This window comes from Sebastes umbrosus, chromosome 3 (genome assembly GCF_015220745.1).
Source record: "Sebastes umbrosus isolate fSebUmb1 chromosome 3, fSebUmb1.pri, whole genome shotgun sequence".
Taxonomy (NCBI): domain Eukaryota; kingdom Metazoa; phylum Chordata; class Actinopteri; order Perciformes; family Sebastidae; genus Sebastes; species Sebastes umbrosus.
Genome location: NC_051271.1, coordinates 34,043,475 through 34,069,724, shown reverse-complemented (window position 1 = coordinate 34,069,724; position 26,250 = coordinate 34,043,475). Strand labels below are relative to the sequence as shown.

The 26,250-nt window shown below is 44.0% G+C and overlaps 1 protein-coding gene across 1 annotated transcript in view; it reads left to right on the top strand.

The window, feature by feature from the left end:
- maml3 (mastermind-like transcriptional coactivator 3) overlaps window positions 1-26,250 on the top strand; it is a 138,714-nt gene extending 112,464 nt beyond the window's left edge. Inside the window, exons 4-6 of the mRNA XM_037763421.1 lie at window positions 17,872-18,138; window positions 19,774-19,852; window positions 22,019-26,250. Of these exons, the coding sequence (XP_037619349.1) occupies window positions 17,872-18,138; window positions 19,774-19,852; window positions 22,019-23,115 (1,443 nt within the window). The 3' untranslated portion in view covers window positions 23,116-26,250. The remainder of the gene's footprint in view (window positions 1-17,871; window positions 18,139-19,773; window positions 19,853-22,018) is intronic.

Here is a 26,250-nt window from a genome sequence, read left to right as displayed (position 1 = left end):
AACACTGTCACCGAGCTATGCTGTCGCTGTCTGCATTTCTTTACTTTCTATCGCCATCTAAATATGTCACTTTCTCTTGATTTCTCTCTCTGAATCTCTCGATACGTCGCTTTCCTTCTCCTCTCTCTGTCTCTTTCTACATCTCGCAGTGCCTGTCTCCCTTCTACATCTGTCTCCTCTCTCCCCATGGAGTGTTTTCCCGCCCACACCTTTTTTCTCTATTGAGGTTTCTCTTGCTGCTGTTGACTTAAACACATGGTCGAGCTTGTTTTCTCACTCCGTGCCTTCCTCCCACTCTGCTTCCATCTTCCCCTCCCTCTTCTTTCTCCCTCTCCGGCACACTCTTGTTTGTCCCTATAGCCGGTGTTTGTTTACACATCTATTTCTCCCTCTAGGTTGGCCGACAGTCCACTCCTTCAAAAATGATTTCCCCTATATATCCCTCCCTCCCTCCCCTCCTTCTGCCGCTTCTCTTCATCTCCTCAGGGTGGCTGTTTGCTCCCTTCCTTTATCAACAGCTTTCCCTCCATCCCCCCCCTCGAGTCATTCCTCCACCCACCCTTCACTCGCTTCCCTCCCTCCCTCTTAACCACTCCTCAATTGCTCTTGTTTTGTAGTAATGATAAGGCGGAGGGAGGAAGGGGTCTCTGGTCACAACCGAGGTAATTGACTCTTTACAGCTCAGTTTTGTGCGGAGAGCGCTCCGGTTTAGTCTGGCTTAGCAGCCTCACTACCAGAGCCCCACAACGTGGTGTCAACCAGTGAAGGTCTGCCATTATCTACACAGGAAGACTTTCAAAGAAGTAATATGTTAGCATAAATGAACAGATGGATGCTCTTTGATGAGCAATTATGCGTCGACAGTCTGCTCATGCTTTGCTCTTACCATGCCATTTATCATTCATCAACACACATACTGTACACTGTATGGGTTATGTGCCATAGTTAGTCATTTTGTAACACTATTTTATATCAACAATGGATCAAGTGTTTAAGAGTAATGTAAAGGGGTTGCTTGTAGTAACATTTTGGTCACCTAATAATATTGGCATTCAGCTCCACCATCTCGTGTCATGTCTGGTTCCACAAAAACAAGATCCAGACAGTCCACAAAACAATGGCTGACGTCACGTCCACTTCTTATATACAGTCTATGGTAGTGACGAACCCACAGACGGTATCCCCACACTATTCAGTTCCCCTCACCGTTTAGCCTCTTTTAGCTCCTTATTTTGGACTCATGGCCCCAAAATGTACTGTTATGGTTCACTCCCATCAACTGAATTTCCTGCCACAGAAAGCTGTTTGCAGCAAAAAAAAAGCTAGGATATACCAACAGTACGCTACCTGCCCAGCCCCACACTAAGTTAGCAACTAGCTGGTGATATGTAGCAGAGCATTTAACAGCTTAAGTGCCAGAGCTATTTCTCTGGAGAGAATCAAGAACAAAAATAGATAACAGTTAAAAAGAGTGAACTTTTGACTTGTATTTATCAGGTGAGAAGAAACACAATTTCAAATGAATAGTGAGTTGCTCCATGTCTGCTGGATGTGAATGAAGTGTGATGCTGCTAGGCTAACGTTGTTGATATCAGTGCTGCAGGAAAAGACACAAGCTGCATTCCAAACTGCATACTATACTAGTTATACGTACTGATTTGGCCAAAATGTAGCATGTAGTATGTAGTATGCAGTATGCAGTATGCAGTATGCAAACAAAAGCAAAATCTACAGTATGCCAAAAATACCCGAATGTCCTACTGATTTGGAAAAAGATCTCCAGTCTACCTCGCCTACTGTATCCCACAATGCAAAGCACTGGAACGGTACAGTCTATGGTACAGTAGCCAAAAACGGCATATTTTTTGTAGCTACTGTATTTCATCGTTAAATTCACTTCTGAACATTTGAGGGGGCAGTGAGATACTTGCTCAACAACATGACCCTTTTTAGCATTACTCTATTATTTGTAGGGATATCATCCCACTATTTCGTTGCTGTAACTGAGAAAAGCAATTTGAGTCAATTTTGTCGAGCAATGTTTTATATTTACCGTCTCCCTTCATTGATGATTTGTCTCACTTCACTATGAGTTGTTAGAATAAATAGTTTAAGGGTCGGTGGAGCTAAACCTGCAGTGTCTTATAAAGGAAACACACATTGGTCATAAGCAAAAAAAAAAGAGTTGTATTTTTTGATAATATTACAATAATGGTTCGAATTCAGTTTTTTGTCCAGCGCTTTAAGACCTGGTTTAAAGGCTAAAGCCTAGCCTAGCATACTGCAAAATATATTGCTTTAAGTGTTTCATACATACACATATGTACTGTATACTGTATACTGTATACTGTATACTGCCTACTGCGTTCGTCAGTAGTATGTAGTAGGCGGTTACAACCTAACAGTTCCACAGTCTGTTTTGAACTGACTTGCTTACTGGAACAGGTGTGACCTGACAAGCTGATCAATACTTTTCAGTATGGAGAACATCTTCAGCTGCAGTGAATGTGCTGGGTTGGTGTTGGAAGATATACCCCGCCTTACAGGTGTACAACAGGGAACACAGTGGACACCATATTGAAACAATATATTAGCTCTCAGCATCTTCAATCTATTCGCACACCTACAGACACACACACACCATCACATAGCCATTTTGTTCAGTGTGCAACTGTACACCTCTCTCTCTCTCTCTCTCTCTCTCTCTCTCTCTCTGTCTTCCTCTCCCTCACCCTGTCCATCTGTTCTGCTGAGTCGTGCGATCAGGAGAGGGTCTATACATCACCTCTCCACCTCCCTTGGGACAATTCAGTGGAGGAGGGGAGGAAAAGGAACGGGGGAGAGATGGGCCTGGTGTGCTCTCTCTCTCTCTCTCTCTCTCTCTCTCTCTCTCTCTCTCTCTCTCTCTCTCTCTCACACACCAGCAGCAGCAGCTGTTAGCAATGACAGCAAATTGTTTTTCCTGCGCCTATTTGTGGTACACTACTGATTGGAAGGTCCTTTTCTCTCTCTGTGTTTGTGTGCAAGCTCAGTCACATCCATGCACACCCATGTCAGTCTGTCTGAGTGTGTGTGTGAGTTGGATTAGCGTTTTAGCTGCATTAGGAAGAGACCAACACTTAATTTAATGGAATTTCCATTTCCTACTTTTTGTGGTGTTATCCGACGAAGGATCGACACACACACTCGTCGAGAGTCGCATAGACGGAGGAAAGAAAGAACGACGAAGAGAGGGAAAGAGAAAGCGAGAGATGAGGAAAGCAATAGAGAGGAACGGAGTGTGTGATTGATGAAGGGAGGGGTATCACCAAACAAGCAAGAGAGAAAGAGACAAACGGAGTGAAATAGAGAGAATTTGGAGAAACACACAGTAATGCACCGAATGTGGGAGGGAGGGAGGCAGACAGAGAGAGAGAGAGAGATGAGGAGAATGCAATAATGTGATAAAGCAGCTGAGGAATGGAGGTTTTTCTACACTCTGACGCTTTTAGTCCCATTTCTACTTTTTACGGCAGATTTCATCATATTACCAAAGGCCATTTTGGCTCTATTGTGGATAATAGGCTGCTGTGGAATTATTGCAGATGCTGGCTTAGATAATGGTCACTCTCTCTCTCTCTCTCTCTCTGTCTCCATATTTCTCTCCCTCGCTCCATCTCCCCTGCATTAGAGAGGGAGAGGTAAGGCAGAGGAGGTAAAGGAGGAGAGAGATTAATGGCATACAAAGATGGGCAAAGTCGGGGGCGATGGAGATAGCTGAAGGTGCAACGCCGAGAAAGGCAGCTAAATGTGTAAGACAAAAGGATAGGTTGTGCACTGTAGATAGCAGTTTGTGTGCGTGCTCAGACTGATTTGAGAATGTTTCCTCTTAATACAATAAGTGGACAAGAAAATTGGATTTATTCATCATTATATCTCTTCTCCAGAGCGAATAAACCGGCCGATTCTGATCTGCAGCAGATCAGAATCAGAATCAGGTTTTATTTCGCCAAGTATATACATAGTTTGACTCCGGTTTTATGCCACTCTCTTCAATGTACTTACACAGGCTAGAAATAACAGAATAAAAGAATACAATAAGAAAATAAAGATAAAATGTCTATATACAATTCAAGTGTTCAGAAGTTGTAACAATACAAATAGTGCAAAGAAAATAAATACTGGATGGATATACATGAACTGGGTGATTGTGTACAGTATGTACATGTGGAGATGTCTAACTACTGTGTGTACAGTGAGTAGGATCCATATTTACAGTGACATGTATGTACATATTATAGTATGTACATAAAGTGATACATGATATGTACATATTACAAAAAATGTGCATTAAAGACTGTAAATTCTATCTAAAAATGTGCATTAAAGGCTAAATTATAATATAAAAATGTGCATTTAAGACTGCAAATTATAATCTAAAAAAGTGCAAAAATGTTTATTAAATACTGTAAATTATAATCTAAAAATATGCATTAAAGACTGTAAATTATAATCTAAAAATGTGCATTTAAGACTGTAAATTATAATCTAAAAATGTGCAAAAATGTACATTAAAGACTGTAAATTATAATCTAAAAAGTGCAAAAATGTGCATTAAAAACTGTAAATTATAATCTAAAAATTTGCATTTAAGACTGTAAATTATAATCTAAAAAGGTGCAAAAATGTGCATTAAAAACTGTAAATTATAATCTAAAAAATGTGCATTTAAGACTGTAAATTATAATCTAAAAAAGTGCCTTAAAGACTGTAAGAATTATAATCTATAACGGCAGCAGCGTATATCTGGTGTTAAAGGGTTATTGACAGTGTACGACTGATTACTGTATGTAAGATGTATTCCTGAAGGTCTGCAATATGTTTAAAAAAACAACCACAGGTCTATATATATGCGTACAGTATAGAGTGTATATAAGCCCGCTGCTACACCGGACTATCTCACTGGAATATGGTAGGATAGAGGGAAAGGTGGGGGGTGGAGAAATCAAGATGGAGGTAGGGCGAAGACGATGGAAGCGGAAGGGAGTCGGATGATGTGAAGACGTGAGGGAGAGGGGGAGGGAAAAGGAGGAGAGGAAAGAGCGCCTGAAGAAATGCAGGAAGAGAGAGAGAGAGATGGAGAGGAGGAATGGCAGGGGGGACAGAGAGAACGGAAGGGAAGGGGGAGCCTATTGCCCCGAGACTACAGGAGAGAGAGAAAAAGAGAGTGAAAAGAGAGGGGGAGAGCAAAAGAGTGATAGCCTTACAGCAGCACCTAATGGCTTCTCTGGAGAGAGGGAGGGAGCGGAGAGGAGGAGAAGGCATAATGAGGGGGCTATGACAGAGGCAGAGATAGATTTAGAGAGGTAGATGGAGGGACAGACAAAGAGAGGTGGAGGTTATACGGCCGTTCGGTAAAGATGGAGTCAAGGAAAACAGGAGGAGAGAGTGAGAGAGAGGGAAATGAAAGGGAGGGGGTGAAGACGAGGGAGCAGAATGATAGCTGCCGAGGCAGGGATGGATCCAGACGTTAAATGAGCTACGGCGAGAATAAAGACGGATGAGCGTGGATGTAGAAAAACAAATCTGAAACAGGTAGAAAAACAAATGAAAGCGGGGGTGAAGGAGGAAGAGGAGGAGGAGAAAGAAAGAGAGAGAGAGAGAGAGAGAGAGAGAGAGAGAAGCGCTGTTGGGCGAATGAGGCAGGCGAGAAGAGGAAGGATCAGCCCTTCGGGTGAACAAAGAAGGAGGGAATAAATGGAAGATGGATGGAGTGGAAGGGTGGACAGAGAACAAGGGAGGAAGGGCGGCGAGGGGCAGAGGAGTGGCTAGATGGAGGGATCTGAGAAAAGATAGAGATGAGTGAGAGATCGGTGGAGGAAAGGGAAAGAGATTGAATGAGATGAGGAGGAGAAGGAGGGATAGATTGAGTGAGAGCAAAAAGGAAGACAGGAAGACAGGAGCACAGGGCGCGTGGTGAGACAGTGACGGAGGAAATTGAAGAGGAGGTTAATCAGAGAGATGGAGGATGGCCGGATGGATAAAAAGGCAGTTTACTGTCACAACGAGAGCGAGGGAGGGGGGTGAACAGACGATCGACGGATGTGCGGAACGTATCTTTACCTCCGTTAAGAGCCGTGTTATAGCGCCGATCGCAGCTGTGAATAACTCAAACCCTCTAGTTGGGAATTCTCTCTGGGAAGAGCCCGAATGTGATAACCTCACAGTCCCACACAACAGGACACACTCACCTCACTGTTTGATTTCCTCTCGCTCTCTCTGTTTATTGCCACCTCTAGCTACAAGCTTCATATATTACCCTCAATACACATATATGTGCGTACAGTAGTAATAAAGGAGGTTATGATATGAAAGCGCACAGGACCGGAGAGAGTGATAGAGAGAGAAGAAGAGAAGAGAAAGAGCAATCCACCTGCTGCGGCTGGAAGTTGTCACTCAGATGTACCATTCTCAGCCGCCATGATTAGATTACATAGAAACACACACACACACACACACACACTATCCTCCCGTTTTGTAATACACACATTTACATCCCTCACTCACACACTCTCCCAGACATGGCCTCTCTCTCTCCCGTGTGCGCACGTGTGTCTTTAAGGTCTCCATGGCGACCGTTTCCAGGGTGATTTACTATAGCACCTGGTCCCTCTCAGGGTGGTACACTCGTCTGCTCGCCACAATCACTCCCCGGCCACCAATGATCTCATCCCTTTGCACCGCTCGCACTCCCTTCTCCTCGCTTGTTGTCACGAGCTTGATTTACTCCTGTCTTCTGTCCTCTCGCCGCTCGTCATATTCCGCTGTCTGCGACCGTTTATCCACCTCAGTAATGATGTTCATAAGAGGGAACTTCTTGAAAGCAAAAGCAACTCTTTAGAATAGAGTGTAATCTGCTTCACAGAGTCCAAACAAACAACGGTGAAAAGTAGGGCTGAAACTATTTGTGGATTTAATAATGAAACTGTTATATAGTGTCAATAACGCTGTAACACCAAACATCCACTGAGCTTCACTGTACCTGTGAATCATATTTTTTTAGGGCTGTCAATCATTTAAAATATTTGATCATGATGAATCGCATGATTTTGTCAAGTATTTAATACTCAAATGTGTTTGCTTTATGCAAATGTATGTTTATATTTATTATTGGAAATCAATTAACAACACAAAACAATGACAGATATTGTCCATAAACCCTCACAGGTACTGCATTTAGCATAAACAAATATGCTCAAATCATAACATGGTAAACTGCAGCCCAACAGGCAACAACAGCTGTCAGTGTGTCAGTGTGCTGACTTGACTATGACTTGCTCCAAACTGCATGTGATTATCATAAAGTGGGCATGTCTGTAAAGGGGAGACTCGTGGGTACCCATAGAACCTATGTTCATTCACATATCTTGAGGTCAGAGGTCAAGCTTTGAAAATATCCATTCCAGCTTTTCCTCGCCAAAATTTTTAGCATCCTTTGCGACAAGCTAGTATGACATGGTTGGTACCAATAGATTCTTTATGTTTTTAGTTTCATATGATGCCAGTATCTTCACTCTAACTTTACAACCGATCCTGCTACAACCTCCAAAAGATCGATTTCTTCAAATTTGGCAAAAACATCCACTTTGACTCAAGGATGACCTGATTAGAATTTGGTGGTCAAAGGTCAAGGTCACTGTGACCTCACAATAGACGTTATTGGCCATAACTCAAGAATTAATTTGCTAATTATGACAATTTCACACAAATGTCTAACAGGATAAAATGATTAAAGTGATGACATTTTCGAGAGACATGGATGTAAACTGCAACTTGACTGGTTGGCGGAGGCATACAACCGCAAGGCGGTAATTTTAGTTTTTAACATGTAAATATAATCACTGTCAATATGGATATAAGCACACTGTACACTGCCAATTCAACTACCTCATCATGTATATAAAGCAACCTGTTACATTGATAATCCCATATTCATTCCAGCACCCTTTGCACTCTGCACCATTGCATCATCTCACTGTCTACAAATGTCAGTATTATATATATAAATTATATAAACTATATGTATATATATATACTGTATATCAAAGAAACCGCCAAATCTGCACTAATTTCTTTAATGCATTAACGCAATCAATGTTTCGGAGGTTGTAGCCAGTTTTAAAGCTAGAGTGACAGCATACTGCATGCTGGCATCATAAGCCCTAATTTATATCTGAACATAATAGTCAAGGTTCATGTTTACCTCGTTCAGATCTGTTGTCTTTGTTTTTAGCTGTTCTATTTCTGTGCTTTGTAGTACGAAAACCGGAGTCAATTCCACACACTTACTTGGCCAATAAAGATGAAGCTGATTCTGATTTAATTGATTGGAAGAAAATTAATCCACAATTTAGTCAGTAAATCCTCTTGTGAGTCGAAGACTCTTCAATACACTATACGTAGACATAGTGGTGCTTTGAGCTAAATGCTAACATCAGCACGCTAACTAACATGCTCAGGGTCTGATAGCGCTAACATGCAGATGTTTAGCAGGTGTAATGCCTACTGTGTTCACCATTTTAGCTTTGAGTGTTAGCATGATAACACTATTTAATTAGCCCTTAACACAAAGTAATGGGAATCAGTTTTGCAGGTAGTTGGTCTTAAAAATATTGTATTGATTGAAATTTTGAATCAGGGACTATCAAGGGACAACTTAGTTTTGTGTCATTAGTCTATAGAGTAAATATCAAAGACTTACTGTGTCAGTAACTGTAAATAAAAACATGGATGAATTGTAATTTAAAGAATGCCATGCTACACAATTGCAAACAAGCATGAACTGACATTCCAGGCACTGTGCTGTCTGTGGGTGGCATCCTGTGTGTGTGTGTGTGTGTGTGAGTGTATGTGTGTGTGTGAGTGTGTGTGTGTGTGTAGAGAGAAATGCCTTGGTTAAGCACAGTGCCTCCCTCCACACAGCATTCATGCTGCAGGGATTCATTTACTTAAATTGATCCACTCCTGCATGCCTACATGCATTTCACAGCATCCCTGTATGACAACGTGTTGGTTCAGTTATGGTGAAAGGATGATCCTAAAAAAACCTGTTAGCCCACTGTTTTGGAGTCTGTGAGGAGATTGTTGGGGGTTTTTTTTGCAAAAAGTGAAGGGTTGTGTGTATTTCACTTTGGCATTGCCCCTTAAATTATATATTTTTTGTGGGATGTGTGCGTGTGCAGATTCCGAAGATTCAGAAATAGGCCAGTTAGGGTTTAGAGCAGAGAGATGTTAAGAGATTAAACAGACCTCTGTGGGGAGCAAGACTCCTCTCCAGCAGTTTAAATTTAACTCTCTTCAGGGACAAACGGAGTAAGTGTGTGTGTGCGAGTGTGTTTGAGGGGGTGGGGTTAGGGTAGGTGGGTGGATGTGTTCTACACAACTGGTGGCGAAGAATGAAACCACTGGCTTATTACTTCTCGCTATCCGTGTTACTCTGTGTGTGTGTGTGTGTGTGTGTGTGTGTGTGTGTGTGTGTGTACTTGTACAGCTATCTTTGTGAGGACCAATTTGAGTTTGAGACCTTCAGAGTGAGGACATTTTTGTAAAGTGAGGACATTTTGGCTGGTCCTCACCTTCGGACAGAGCTTCAAAGGCCTGTTTGAGGGTTCAGACTTGTTTATAAGGCTCAGGTTAATGTTAGGGTAAGGGTTGGTCTCAGGCATTTAGTTGTGATAGTTAAGGTAAGGGGCTAGGGAATGCATTACGTCAATGAGTGTCCTCACAAAGATAGAAGTACACGGCTGTGTGTATGAAGGTGTGTGTTTGTGTGTGTGTGTGTGTAGGTGTCAAAGTGATGTCTTCTTTACCTTTGGCGCTGTGGGGATAGTTTGATACTGTGAGGTCTGGCTCTGCCATCTGCTCGGGGTTAGTGTGTGCGCATGTGTTTTGTACATACATGTGTCGTTGCGGTTGCGTGTCAGGTGCTGCATAATACTTGTGTTTTAACCATGCGCTCTAATACACAATTTATTTTTCCTTCATGGCAAATACTTTATTCCTCAACTTCACATCTGCCATGTTAAGCAGAGAGAAACTGAAAACATATGCATGTCCTGTCCTCCTATAAGGTGACTTAAAGCCTTACAGTGATACACATACATGCACATAAACATTGTATATAGGCAGTGTCCCGGTCATCTGTGTAAGACATCAAGTAGTGGATTAGTTAGCTCTGCTAGCAGCCCATCTCTACTCTATCAGTTGTTAACCTACAATGAGGAGCAGGTTGAGTGTGATGCTTCAGGACTCTTGACTATAGACCTTTTCAAACTTGACACCGTAAACATTCTAAATGGGCTGCTTAGTATCAAAGAACGTATATTGATAAGAAGTGAAAGTCAATTAGTCGTTCCATTGCAACGTCAGCGCCCAGCAACAGAGCTACACCTCTGCCATTTTGGACTGAAAGTGACTACCGGACGCCAGTAAAACATCCACCTTCAAAGTGCCGTACAAAAGTAAAACAAAATTATTTCTGTTCTGAGGTTGTCAAAATTAGAATTGCTCATGTACAACTTAAATCATAATAACATACTTACTGGATAATTCATACAAAAGACTGGATATAAAACTATTTAAAATGTAACTAAATATTCAGCTTCAATCCTTATTTGTTGGCGTTTAGCCTTTCAATAACAACATTTTCACTGCAGTCAAAAACCCCCAAATTTGCCCTCCCGCTTGACACACACAAATAGAGGACCCGCCTGTATTAACAGGGCGGTCTAGCAGCAACCTAACCTTTTTTAACCGCAATAACAAAAAATCTGTTTTGGCTCTAACACTATTATAGTAAATGAATTAAGTCGTTACAAAAATAAATGATCATATTATGTATTTACATTTGCTTGGCAAATCCGTCAAGATGGCATCACTTTATTTATGTTGACGAAACTGACGAGTTCTATTCATTAAAGAAAGTTGCTTTAATAAAAAAAAGACTAACTCATTTAATACACTGAATCACTTTATTCAAATTGAGGATTTTGTTCGAGGATTTGTAATGTTTTTTTTAGGGTGACGTCATTGGTGGGGCTCAGCTTTTCTTAGATAGAAGTAGGGGGGGCTGCAAGGAAAAAAGGTTGGGAACCACTGTTGTAGATTGTGTATTATATCATCTACAATAAATCCTGTACTGTATACTGCACCGGCATGCATTGACAAAAATAACTATGACAGCCTTTATATTTGTCTTTCTATTCGTCCTACATACATCAATACTTGCTATCTACACATCCATTGATTCAGGCTGGATGTGAATGCAAAAACTCCACTCCAGCAGACACCTTCTGTGAGGCGTCCGGTCCGATTATCGCCGCCGTCTCTTACAGATTTTTGATTAGCATATTTCTGCAGACGTTACCAGAGGGGTCGGGGTGCAAGGTCAACCAGTGTGGAGCTCAAGGACATTCAGACATTGATGTGCGCTGGCTGTGAAAGAGATGTGACTCTGTGACCTTCAAGCTTTAACTCACTCCATGCATCTGTACCACACACACCATCAGCTGCTGCAACATCAGGCAGATGTACTTCCTGTTCACTTTCTCAGTCTGATTGCAGTTGTGGTCTGCGTAAGAGTCTAATGAAGCATCTCCTCATCTATCCAGCCCTCACTCTCTGTTTCCTCTCTGCTCTTCACACTCCCTCCCTTCCTTCTCTTACACAAGTGGGTGACAGATGTGAGCCACTCTGGAGAGCACACAGACACCCAGCACTCTGCTGCCAGGCGCCGCTGCTCTTACAGGCTGTGTGTGTGTGTGTGTGTGTGTGTGTGTGGGCGTGTGTGTATGTGTGTGTGCGTGTGTTTACGCATGATGTGCAATTGTGTTTCACAGAATGCCTTTATGCATGAACTGTAAGGCATCGTGTAGCGCTGTAGCGCTGTAGTAGTCTGTCCATCTGTGTTTGTCTTTGGTTTTTGAATGTGGTCGCATGTACTGTGTATGTGTGTGCGTGAGGGTGCACAGCGGTGTGTGTGTGTTATTTCATAGTAGCAAGTGCAGCCTTTAATCTCGGCACTGTGTGGTCACCATGGGATGAGGTGATTTAATCCCGACTGGAGAGTGTATGATCGTAGTGTGCGTACATCAGACCGGCAGTACGTCATCCAGAGTAGGCTCTCATGACCACGTCCCCTTTTGGGGGAAAACAATCCTGTGTCCTTCATAGATGGGAACAGAGTAAACAGAAGAAGTTGAAACATGTCTCCAAACTTCTACTTTAAACTAACCGGTAGTAATTGTTAATAACGCTATGCCGAAGAGTTGTGCTGTGTAGTTGGTTGCACCAACAATAAATCCAAAAACGCTGATCTCTGATTTGATCCCCTGCCGTGTCCTAAAAAAGATATGATAGAGGGGCTTTATGTCTCCAAGTTATAGACCAGACCAGCATTGTGTCATCACAGAGGCTGCGCTAACTTTTGAGGGAAAGAAACTCGTTGTCACCGGAGAGAAAAGGACTAAAAGTTGTTGTATAGCAGGCTATCCGAGGCTTTCACACTGAGATTTGAGGCACATGCGATACGTGAATATTCACTGTCAGTGTGGTAAATGCTTGAGGTTAGCTTGAGAGGGAGGCTGCTGCAGTAATACAGTCATACATTAATGTTATAGCAGCATCAGACTGTCGTCTCCAACTAAATCTCAGCCTATAGATCAAACAGTTGGCTATTAACACGTTGGTTATTTACAGACAACACTTAGCCTGACGTGATTCAATCAAATATGTAGAGATGTCTGGATAAGCAATATCTGACCACTGTGTTGGACGAGGGAAGACTGAAGGGCCATGATGGCGATCAACCTTCATTTATTAAGGTATCACGAACGCTCAGGTTCAGGCAAGATCGCAAAATAATTATCAGACATGTATATAAAACACGTTTATTTAACAGAGTAAGTTATGCCTATTTGCAAATCGCCCTTTATTTTTGTGGATGTGACATTACACAACACAAATACAAAAATACATGTCTGTGGATATTGAAATATTTGGAAATCATGGTACACATTTGCGGATTGTCTTCAGTGGATTACAACTAATAAAGTCCAATTAAAAACTTCCATATAACAAGAGATGAATGCATAAGAACATGTCAAAATTACAATCCAAACATACGACAAATTGCTTTTTGCGAAGTACCCGTATGTCCCGTTCTGATGTATGGCAGATACACCTTTAAACACACACATACATTGAGTACAGTAGACACACATTCCTGCTCCGTGAGACATAGGGATGAAATGGATAATCCCCCTTTCTTCCCCCCCACTCGCTCTCTCACTTACACACATGCACACGCACATTTCCGCTCACTTCACGTGTAATGTAATCACCTGGGCTCTCCATGCTTCCTAACTCAATAACGCTGACAGCCTCCACCACACACACATGCACACACACACACACACAAACAAACACACACATCCTCCGGAACAACCTGTGATACATTCACCTCTCCTTTCATTTCATCCGCTCTGGTCCTTCCTACTACAAACTGATCTTATCCAACACAGTTTCACAATTTTATTTCGTGTACATAGACACAAATTTCCCTTTTGTTTCATGACGCCCAGCACGACTTTCAACAACGTATTTTTTGTGCGTTTTCCTACAAATGTCCAGCAACACGTGACACACTCGTCAATTTCCGCTCCAGTCTTTTCAAAATAAAGGTAAGGTTTAGGAAAAGATCAACTTGGTTAGGCTTAGGCAACAAACTACGTAGTTAGGTTTAGGAAAGTATTGCGGTTTGGGCTGAAATAACATCGGAAGTGGCTTATCTTAAGTACGGAAGTTACGTGACGAAAACTATTTAGTTAGCTTTAGGAAAAGTAACTCCAGAAGTGCCGATAGAAAAATAAATCAACTTTGACTCGTAGTTTCACAGGGAACACGAACACCGGTCTCCTGGGCGAAAGTCCAATGTTTTTTGACCCTCACATCCATCCTGATCTCCTCCCCTAGGTGACGTTCGCCGCTCTTTATACTTCCCAGTTCACAATTCTATGGTTTACATACGACTTGATTTCGTGCTGACCATCACAAAAACAAAATCTGAAAATTGTGTCTATGTACACAGATCAATACATTCAATTTCACGACTATTTCACGAACTGCTGTGCAACTGGGCTGTCTATTTGCAACTTATAGTAGCTGTCGCAGTTTCAAACTATTCGTCCTGTAGTTAGGAGCTAACCATTGAGTCTCATTAGCCGCTGACCCATTTCTGCTGAAGAGCACAGAGTTCGGGGACTAACTCGAGCCGGTCCAAGATGCCAGAATGAAGCGTCTGGGGGAGCGGACGGAGCAAACAGAGGCAAAGACAGAAAGAGTTGGATCGACGGGGCTACAAGAGACAGACAGACTGTGGATGCTCTCTTTAGGAACAGAGGAGACAGCGAGAATGGAAGATGTGCTGATAAACAAAAGAAAGAAGAGGTTGAAAGTAAAACTGTAGGATGAATGTGAGTGTGTTTGTGGAGGGTGACCAGGCGCGGCGGCCATAACCGCTCCTCCGAGCGCCATCTGCTCCTCGCCGCAGCAACTGTTGCCAGGGTACCTGCTCTCCTCCCCTCTATCCCACCTTTTACTCCTCCTCTTTTGGCTCGTCACCTCCTCGTTTCCTTCCCGAAAAAAAGATCGGATCTCCTCTCCTTTTCCTCATCACGCCTTCCCTCTTTCCTCACACATGTTCTTCTCTCTTTCCTTCAATTAATTTGATGATCTATTCAATAAGCTTTATTGGCATGACATTCAATTCAGTGTAAATTAACAAAGCTTCAGCGAGGTACTATTAACATCGAAATACTACTGCTAATTCATCTCTTCCCTCATGTGCCTCTCTCATTTAGCATGTCTTTATTTAACAGTGTAAACATACTTTCTGTCATTTCTTCATCTAACTGCTAATGTGCTGTTACCGCCACTTCTCCCCTGCATCACACATACGCACCACCTCCACCAAAAATCTTTAATTCTCTGAGACTTTTCCTCTCCTCCTTCCTTTGAAATCCATCTCTCTTCCGTTCCTTCGTTCCCTGGCAATTGTGCGGACATGACTCAGGGCCCCCTGTCTACGGAGAGAAAGAGAGAGAACCGGAGGAAGAGTGGAGAAAGGAGATGATGGCGGGGTGTTTAGAGAGAAGGGAAGAAAAAAGAGGCAGAGTGAGTGGGGGAGAGGGAGAGATCGTAGATCAGAACCGTCATGATTGAGCCATCTGCTGAGAGGAGGCCAGTGAGACTCAAACACACATACATACACACATCCGTGCTTAAAGATCACCACTGCCACCCGTTGGTCATTTTCTGACACTACGCCTCCTCTTTCCCCCTCTCTGCTCCTCTCTTACTGCCCTGCTGCCATCCGGCAGGAACATGCCAACCGAAGATGAGACACGTAGCTCTGAACATCGATCAGTCTGGTCTGGCTGTCTGGTGAGCCAGTCTTAAGCAGACGATTCTGTTTGCTCCACGGGGTTTTTTTTGTGCTCTAATATATGAGGTTTATCTCCACCTAACTCCTTTCTAAGAAAAGCGGAGCCTCAATGCGGATTATGAGGCTTTGGCTCTTTCAAAACATATTGAGTATAGTGATGTGCTACAGACTCTTGCCAATGCTACGGCGCTGCTGTAATCCTGCCTTTGCTGTTTCATTCTTGCCCCGCAGTTAAATGTGATTTGTTGTACACTGTGTGTGTGTGTGTGGGTGGCTGTGTGTTGTTGCATTTTTATGTGTGCAAACACTCTTTACTGGCCTGAATCGTTCTCCTCTCAGGCCTTTCCCCTCTCTTACTGCCGGCGGGCCCAAACGATGTCCACTCGCGTTCAGCGGTCTAACCTTTTAATAGATTCATAAACGCTCCCCTCCCATTGGCCAGAGCAGGCCATTTCATCCTATTAGAGATTAGCATACGGCTGAGTGGAGGAGGAAGTGCTCTTTATATGCTAATGAGGAGATAATGTATGCAGCGAGGACCAACCGATGCCCCATTGGGAGGACTCAGGGTGGCCCGGCGAGCTGAATCTTGAGGCAGTCTTGCCTTTATCTTGTATTTCACTCTCATTCACACACACACTGCTGGATTGTGAGCTATCATACAACATAATGGCTGACTACGGGTTTATGCCTAAAACAGACTGTGCAAAGGTGTCACTGTAGATGGCGACAACGTTGGGAGTGTACTGAATATGCATTCCTTCTGTACCTGATGTAATTGTGCGACATTGACTTGTGTTAAAGAGCAGTACCAATGGTTCATTGGTTTTACCTTTTAGCTGTACAAACATTCAAATAGACTGTAAAGCAATAGTTCAACATTTTTGGCAAATACACTTATTTGCTTTCTTGCTGAAAGTTAAATGAGAAAACCAATACCACTGTTATATCTGTGAGGTAAATATGAAGCTATTGCTAGCAGTCACGTAGCTTAGCTTAGCACAGTGATTGGAAACAGAAGGAAAAGGGCTAGCCTGGCTCCGTCTGAAGATAACACAAATGGCCTAAATGTGTTAGATCTCATTTGTTCAATCCATAACCCCAATCTCTCTAAACCAAAGTGTGAAAATGACAATTAACCATTTTATGAAGGGGGGGGTTATGTACCAGACTACTTCTCAACTGGGAGCAGTTTCCAGGCCATCAGCGAAGACTCCATGAAGCTGTAGATATAACATGATACGTGTTAATTAGTGACCTTCAGAGGTGCAAGTCGGTGGATTTTGTTATCTTTGGACAGAGCTTGGCTAGCTGTTTCTCCCTGTTTCCAGTCACTATGCTAAGCTAAGCTAACCAGCTGTTGGTTATAGCCTCATTGGCTGGACGACAGAGGGCCAGCCCTACAAACGCAAAAGTCTGTCACTGAGTGATGAAGTTACTTGATTGGTCAGCCGAGTAATGGAGTTTCCTCATTGGCCGTTGCTCTTTCAAAATGAAAAGGTGGGAACAGTCCTTTATGCAAATGAGCCTGACCAGCGCGACGCATCTGGCTCACGAAGCTTGGACCAAGCTGTGAAAGATGGGGATCTAGTTCTAAAATGAAACAAGATTCAGCAGTGGCTTAGACTATTTCTTGCTTTAAATGTTTTCAGAAGTAGATTTTGGTGGATTGTTTAGATGGAATAAGTAAGTAAAAAGTTTACGAGCAGGCCGCCATGTTGTTTCCTGTTTGAAACGGCAAGCAGAAAACCAGGGACCAATCAGGTGCATTCAACGATAGGATACGTCACCGCTTGAACGGCCAGTTGAGTCAAAGAGTGGAGAAGCATGGGCGCCTGGGTTAGCTCAGTTGGTAGAGCGGGCGTCCATGTATCAAGGCTTGGTCCTGACCGCGGCGGCCCGGGTTCGAATCCGGCCTGTGGCCCTTTCCGCATCCACTCTCTCTCCCCCCTTTCCAAGACTATCCACTGTCCTCTCAATAAAATGGAAAATGCCCCCCAAAAAATAACTTTAAAAAAAAAAAAAGTGGAGAAGCAAAAAGACGACAGTCCAGTGTTTTTTTGACAACAGTTGCTGCCGCCATTTTGGACTGAGAAGGCTTATTATATTCATAATATTTTATTGTTCAACACAGGCCATTTCAGTGGAATATGACAATAAAATAGAAATTATTTAGTTTTACTTGCATACGGCACTTTACAGTCCAAAATGGCGGAAGCCTAGCATTGCTGCTGGGCGCTGATGTTGCAATGTACATATGTATGTATATACATTATTTGGTTGAGTGGAGCAGAAAAAGCATATGAAAATATTCCTTTCACTTGCTTTCCTGATAAGTGATTTCTCAACAGTCCATTTGACCAGCTGCCTCCCCCTCTCTGTCTCTACAGGAACAAGGTGTGGTGGGAATGTCACGACCACCGGGCGCCATCCCGCCTCCTCACCCTGCCGGGGGCGTGGCCTCAGGGGTGGGGCCCAACCAGGGGTCAGGACCACCTCCAGGCTACGTGGGCAACCAGCAGCAGGCAGCCATGATGAAGCAGATGATGGCGATGGAGCAGGAGAAGAGGGTGCAGATGCAATTGATAGAGCAGCAGAAACAGCAGCTCTTCAGAGAGCAGAGACAACAGCAGCAGCAGCAACTACTGGCCGAGCAGGTGAGTGTTTTCAAATCAGTGTGCTCGTAGCATAATGTTAGTGTGGTTGTGCGGGGATGAAACAAAACGGATAGGCCTGTGTGATTCATCTGTCATGCATTAAATTCTAATTTTGTTTGTTCATGCACTCCTGTATACGTGTCTGTGTCTGCAGCTTTAACAAGAGCAGCTCATCCCCTCCTCTTCCTTACTGTTGTCTGGTTGCATGTATAATTACCCTCAACCAGCCCCCTCTTCACTGCTTCCTTTTCATCTCTGCATTGTGTGTGTGTGTGAGTGTGTGTGTGTGTGTGTGTGTGTGTGTGTGTGTGTGTGTGTGTGTGTGTGTGTGTGTGTGTGTGTGTGTGTGTGTGTGTGCATGTGTATGTGTGTGTTGTTGCCACATGCTGCCTGCTGTGATAATGTGGTGTTTTCTTTTTATTTCTCTCTCTGTGAGGGAATCAAGTGTTAAAGAGTTCTGAACTCTTGAGTCACCACCCACTATGTTGGTTTTAATTGGATCTGCAAAAACATACACAGACACACAAATATAGGTGTCTGAAAGGAATCACGTCCTGCTGGGGTTTAGTGTATGTTAATGGATATCGTACCTCTATTTAAATGAGGAACACCTTCTGCTTTCCAGGCACATATTCAGTAGCTTCTTTTATGCAGCAAGGACCCAGACTATTTACTTCTCTATACCTGCACCACAGCTATGACTATGATAGAGCATCAGGGCTTTGGTTTTACATTTAAACATTGATCAGTTCTGTTATTATTTGTGTAGGAAAGCATCTTGCAGATACTGTAATCTAATCTAATCCTGGAAGCACACATCTGTGTCGCTTCTGCTATACCAAACATCTGACTCACTTCTGCTATACCAAACATCTGTCTGCCTCTACTGTACCAAACATCTGTCTCACTTCTGCTATACCAAACATCTGTCTCACTTCTGCTATGTCAAACGTCTGTCTGTACTGTACCGAACGTCCGTCTCTACTCTACTAAACATCTCTCTTGACTGTACCAAACATCTGTCTCAACTGTACCAAACATCTGTCTCTACTCTACCAAACATCCGTCTCTCCTTTACTAAACATCTCTCGCGACTGTACCAAACATCTGTCTCTACTGTACCAAACATCCGTCTCTACTGAACCAAACATCTGTCTCTACTGTACTAAACATCTCTCTCTACGGTACCAAACATCTGTCTCAACTGTACCAAAGATCTGTCTCTACTGTACCAAACATCTGTCTCTACTGTACTTAACATCTCTCTCTACGGTACCAAACATCTGTCTCAACTGTACCGAACATCTGTCTCACCTGTACCAAACATCCATCTCTACTGTACCAAACATCCGTCTTTACTGTACCAAACATCTGTCTCAACTGTACCGAACATCTGTCTCACCTGTACCAAACATCCATCTCTACTGTACCAAACATCCGTCTTTACTGTACCAAACATCTGTCTCTACTGTACCAAACATCTGTCTCTACTGTACCAAACATCTGTCTCTACTGTACCAAACATCTCTCGCGACTGTACCAAACATCTGTCTCTACTGTACCAAACATCTGTATGAATGATCTGAACCTGCACTCTTAACAATTGTGTGTCTCTGTGTGTGTATGTTTGTGTAGCTCCAACAGCAGCAGCATCTCCCCAGACAGATGGGCCAAGGCCAGAGGAATCCATACCCCCAAGTCAATCAGTACCACGGTGAGACACACAAACACATGCATCCATTCCATCTGGGCAACATTGCACATAAGTTGTGCAAAAACTTAAGAATGGCAGCACCCCGATAGATTTTCTAATAAACGAGGCCAGACCTGACCTAAATTCATGAGCATTTTATTGATGGCCGCATTAGTAAATGGATTTTGGGTAAATCATTTTCCAGTTCTTTACAGAGCATCCTGATGGTTACACAAAAAAAAGGCTCATAATTGCACATGCACACTTGGTCTGCAACAAGTATGGCATACATGGTAGAGAGCCAAGACATTTAGACGTTTAACAGATTTTACAGTTCACTCTCTGACATATTCAGAGACAGATAGACACACAAACACTTAAAACATGTATGCAAACAGCAGCGCTGACTGAGCATCACCCTGAAACCAAACCTCGTCCTCTCTGCCTGTCTGTCAGACACATCAGTTGGCGCTCAGATGCTCTTCAGCCTCTTCCTCTCTCTCTCTCACTCGCTCTCTCCGAAAAAGAAAAAAAAAATAGAATATTCCTGCTCTGCCTGTTACCACGGCAACTTGTCTGTCCTGGATCCCCCAGAGTTCCGGTGAAGTCAGAGAGATGGATGAGAGGAGGGAAGTGGGAGAGGGGGAGAGAGGGAGGAGGCTGGCAACAAGAGGAATAGGTAGATGGTCTGGTAGGTAGATGGAGAGGTTGGGAAGAGAAAGAAAGAGAGAGAAGGAGATGAGTGGGTGAGAGGATGATGGAGAGATGAAGAAAAATATAGAGAGGGAGGAGGAGAGTCAAGTCGAAAGCCATTTATAGCCATCAGAGAGTCTGTCTGCAAGTCTAGGAGATAATATGGAGAGGAAGAGGGGGCTTCAGCATGAAACTCTGGCCTAGAAATACATCTGTTAGTTCAGCTATCCTGCAGCGTGTCACTGATTTGAAAGCAATGATTGTGCTGCCTGCAATCAGAACATAATCCTACTCTCTATACTTATTTATATTTACATGAAGTGCTACGTGGAATAGATGTGGCTGTTGTGTCGTGTTACATTACCCACAACTCTGCTCAATCCCTGCTTACTTACGAGTCTGGAGTGTGTGATCCTCTTCGTTCTGACTCCTCTGTTACAGTTACAGTCCAAGCTGTGAGGTGAGGGATTAGTGGAATGATGTCAGAAGTGGGTTTATTAGAGGATTTAGAGCCATTTCCACGCTAGCAGACCTCCTCAGCTCTGCTACTACTGAAGCTCTGATAGGAAGAAGTGGGGAAGTGAGGTGCTAGCGCATTAGAGTGTTAAGTTTTATTTTAGTGTGGTTATGATTTGAACTAAATTAGGAGGGAAGCATTCATTTCCAGAGAAAACAGGTTGTCACGGGACATAAATCTTTGCTCCCGCACTGACTTATTAGATTGGTCTTACGCGCCATTTGGCGATTTAAGTGGATCTAGTATACAGACTCCGAAGCTGTTTTACAAAAGTCCAGCTCCTTTGTGATTTCTGTCTCCATAAGATAGATAGATAGATAGATAGTAACTTTATTGATCCCGAGGGAGGTTCAAGAACATAAACCTCTCTAAAGGCCCTGACACACCAAGCGGACGGTCGACTGTCAGATAGTTTTGGGCCGTCGATGAGCATCTGTCAACCTAGTTTTTGCGGTGTGTTCCGCACCGTTGTCTTTAGTCTGCCCGTGTCTGAGATTTTTCATCATGTTGAATCGGCGGCTGCACCCGTCGGTGAGAGAAATCACTCCGATTGGCTGTTCAGCTCAAACAAATCAGTGCACGAGAAGAGAAACGGATGTGAGGAAAGCAAGCCAACGAGTAAAGTCAAGAGGGAACACGCAGAAGTTTCTTCTAATTTTTCGTCTTCATCTCATCTGATTATTCCAACACACGGATATCTTCACAACGACATGGCCATCTGGAATGAAGCTAAGTGGTGAGAGAGAGAGTGTGAAAATGGTAGGCAAACGCAAATACGTGGTAGTTGGCCATCGGCTGTAGTCTTTGCGGTATGTTCGAGTGTAACTTTTTCCGCCAAGACAAAGTCGATATCAGGCGACACAAAGGTTGGCCTTCGCCGCTGCTAGTTCTTTGATGTCGGGTTGGCGTGTCTGGGCCTTAAGTCTTTCCCAACTCCATTGTCTCTGGTTTTAACTCCTCTGGTTCTTCTCTTCTAGGTCCTCCTCAGGATCTGGCATCCAGAAGCCAGGCTCTCCAGAACATCCGGGCTGCCCGTCTCCTACAGCAGCAGCAGCAGAACCAGCAGCAGATGGTCCAGATGAGTTCTGTTCAGGGCCAGGGGGGCTCCGTGGGACCCCCATCCGACATGGGCTTATCCTACGGCAACCAGGGGTCCAACCAAGGTTCCCTGTACGGGCTCAATCCCTCCATGAGCCAAATGATCCACCAGCAGCAGCACCAGAGCCAAAGTGTCCAAGCCTCCATGGGTCTTCCACCGCAGCACAACCCCGCCGGAGGGCCGCCCCGGCAGGCAGGTGCAGGTCCTGGGGTCGGAGGTATGCCCGGAGGCCCTGGAGGTGGTGGAGCTGGAGGGTATGGAGGACAGGGGATGTTAATGAACTCCATGACTCAGCAACCCCTCAAAGGCCCTCCGAAAGCCCAAGCACAGAGACTGCAAAGCATGCTGGGAGCAGGAGGAGGAGGCGGGGGAATGGCAGCGGGTGGCTGGCCGCAGCAGCAAGGACAGAGTCTGCAGGCTATGGGGGGAGGAGTCGTAAGGACTACAGGAGGAGCTGGAGGGGACATGGTTGGGTTCAGCTCCGCCCAGGGTTACGGGATGCAGCCGGGTCAACCTCCGCGCATGGCCAAGCAACACTTTCAGGGTCCGGGTCAGGGGATGAGCCAGGGAATGGACCCCCGAGTGGGCAACCCGGCAGCCGGTATGGGCGGCCCAATGATGGGCCCTCACATGGGCGGTCAGCCCAGGACCAACCAGCCCCGGCCCATGGTCATGAACCAGGGGATGAACCAGGGGGTGATGGGCCAGGGGATGAGTGGGATGGGGGGATTCGGGCAGGGCCCTGGGGGGCCCGGGTTAGGGTCAGGTGGAGGAGGAGGTGGACCCTACGGACCAGGGGGAGTCGGGGTTGGAGGTCAGCCTCCGGGCTACCAGAGGACAGCCAATCAGGACATGTCATCCTATGGATATGGGGGCGGGCCCTCAGGGGGAGGAGCCTTCGGATTGGGCGATGGCTCAGGGGCGGAGCTGGACTCGAGCGACGGTTGGATGGAGGAGTTTTTCCCGAGCCAATAGCCAACGGGGAAACTGGAGATGAGTTTTTACTGGATGAACTAAAACATTAAAAGTAGGACAAAACCTGAGAAAGTAAAACAAAAAGGACGACATGATGTGGACTGGCATGTTTTTGTTTTGTAAAACATGGGCAAGGTTATACGTAAATGAGTTCTTGTGCTATGTTTTGTGTGTGTGTGCGTGTGTGCGTGTATGCGTGTGCGTATGAGATGGAGAGAGCGATCATAATGTCTCGTGCATATTAATGAAAAACCAATATTGAGATTAAGAGGTGTGTTTCATTAGTTTCCCTTTTTTCTCCACCGAATGAATTTTTTCTCATGTTCCAGTGTTTGAAAGCGAGCCCCGTTTACACAGCAGCGCTTTGAGCCCGAGCTTCAGCAGGGGCTGATTGAACACCGCAGACTGATGAAGGGGAAGGAAGACTTGTTCTCAAGACAGCAATTTATTTGTGTTTGTGTGTTTGTGCCACCCAGCTCAGTGCTTCAGATCTCTCAACTATGTGAGGAGCTGAAGGGAGTAGAAAGCACTCTCAGCGCTCCCATTTCCTCTCTTAGATTTGTGCCCCCCCATATATACGCACACACACACACACACACACACACACACACACACACAAATCTGTCGCCTTGGCACTCTCTCACTTTGTTCTCTTCACTTGATCTCTCTCTCCCTCTCATCCTCCTTCCCTCTCTCTCTCCTCCCGTCTTTCCCACCCTCTCTCCAGAGACCTCTCGACACTCCTTTCTCTGTTTAAATCCCGAACATCACAACAGAACAAATGATGTTCCTCTATTGTGCCACACAAGCGCACTCTGCCCTCTAGTGCTTTTGCTAGGCAACCGACCCGGGTGGCGTTTTTTTTTTGGGGGGGTGGGGGGGGGGGTTTCATTTCCTGTGCGTGGCTGTGGATGACGGATGCCGAGGAAGACAAAGAGAGTGAAAAGCAGAGAAAGAGGGAGAGAATAGGCAGCTAAAGCAAGCACTTGGACTCAAAAGCTCATGCACACACACACATATACAAACAGACAAACAAGCATCAGCCTGGGAGGATGAGCGGACGTGTGAGAGGCAGCTAACGGAGCTAATATTACATTAAACCCTCTGCCTGCGTGACACAAAACACATCACATGCATCAGGCTGACACAAACGATCGCTGGGCACTGAATGTATTCAAGCACCACAAGTGACTTCTTCTTTTTAAGGGAAAAAAAAAAAAAGAGCTCATTGAAAGCCCACCCACATTTTGTTTGTTGCCGTGTTTAATCTCTAACAATGATGCTGGTTGTGTCTTTTGTCGATTTAAAAAGTTTTAAAAAAGAAAAAGAAAAAAAAGTTAGCCTTCTTTTAGTTTGTGTTGTCTTTTGAAAATCTGTTTGTCCTCCCGTCGCAGCACAGCCTTCCCTTCCATTGTGACACCGCTGGTTGTCAATCACCGTGGCCCTGCTTTACATCGTGGCTTCTCTCTCGTACCGCAGCTGTAAAACGCCCTCGCTCCAAAACTAGAACGTAACTGTGCTATACTGTAACACTACTGTGAAGAAATACGAGTTGTCTCCCTTCCAGCGCTTTACTAGGAAAATGAACCACTGCTAAGCCTTGAGTTTGTTTCGTAGACGGTAGAGGAACTTCGGAAAGCTGATTGGGCCTAAAGGGTGACGACGGTTAGCGCCAGTTAGCATCGAAACAATCAGTGCTTCCACTGAAGTCTGTGTCTCATCCTTCTCTGAGCTTATTTCAGCAAACTGTAGGCTTTACTCCAGGCCTTTTCGTTCATCATCAACAAAGCTGTCCACTCTTTTAGCCCCGATGGTTGAGTAATAAATATGTGTCGAATAGGTTTTAATACAGTAGTCGTCGGTAAGATAACACCTTACTTCTCTAACTGTTTTGTAATCTCAGTTAACAGATGAATGAAAGCGTGTTTGTACTTGCATTACTTTGTATTTAGCTCATCAGAGTGAAAGTTTGGAGGACGATGCTGTAATCAACAAACCAAAAAGCCTTCTTCTCTGTAAACTAACTCCTCGCCATCAACACATTTGTTCTCATGGTCGTTGATGTTGTATAATCCAACCCTTTAAATACAAAACTTTAACCGCCACGCCCATCGTCCTGTAAGCGTCGCTGCGTTCGGTAGCACTCACGAATGAGGTTCTGTACTTTGATTTTGTCATGTTTGGGGAGCCTCCGTCTCACTGTGTGGAGTCTGAAGGTCAACGGTTTCATCAAGGGGGGAGATGGTGAACTAAGTAAAAACCCTGTGTCGGTGTCTCGATAAACTCTTGGATTGTTTGAGCCTTCCTCACGCAGGAAATGCAGCGGAGCACTCACCGCTTCGATTGCTCCACTGCTCATGCTTCCAAAACTTTAATACCGCTCCAGTGCTCCAGGCAGGCTCCAATACAATGTCAGTGTCAGACCAGTGAAATGGAGGCGGTGTGTAGGAAAACACCTGAGGTTTACCACTCCAAACTGGAGGCAGGAAGGTAGAGAAACACTTCTGGGTCAGTGTTAAGTTCACAGACTGTGTGACCTTTTTGTCTTCTTCAAAGTAAGGGTTCATGATATGGTTTGAAATCCCTTCAGGAAGAGAAAGGAAGCTTCCTCCAAATATCATTATGTACCGGGACCAAGTCTGTAGACAACATTTTAACAAAAATTGTTGTTGTTGATGTTTTATTTTATTTGTTTTTTTTTACTGGTGCTGACATATATGTGATTATGAGAAAAAGTATATAAAAGATAATGGCTATTTGTAAATATGTTTTTACAGGTTTAAATACATCAGATAATACAGTCTCTACTCTGTAAAGAATTTACTGTTTGTTGGAAAATAGAGAAGTATTTTTATTTTGAAGTTTTTTGGTTTCACGTTTAACCCATCTGAGCTATGCCATTGCACTTCAGACAATGTCTTACTACTAATTTGTATTGTAAACCTCCTCTCTTTTTTTCATTTTTTTTTTTTCTAGTTTGAGATTTGACTCTGTTCTTAAGCAGTGCTTATTTCTTTTTATCCTGTACAGAATTCTGAAATGTTAACAAAAGAGAATTACAAAAGACTTTTTTTTTTTTGTTTGTTTTTCAAAAAGATACAATAAAGAGAGAATGTTCTCGCTGATCATATTAAA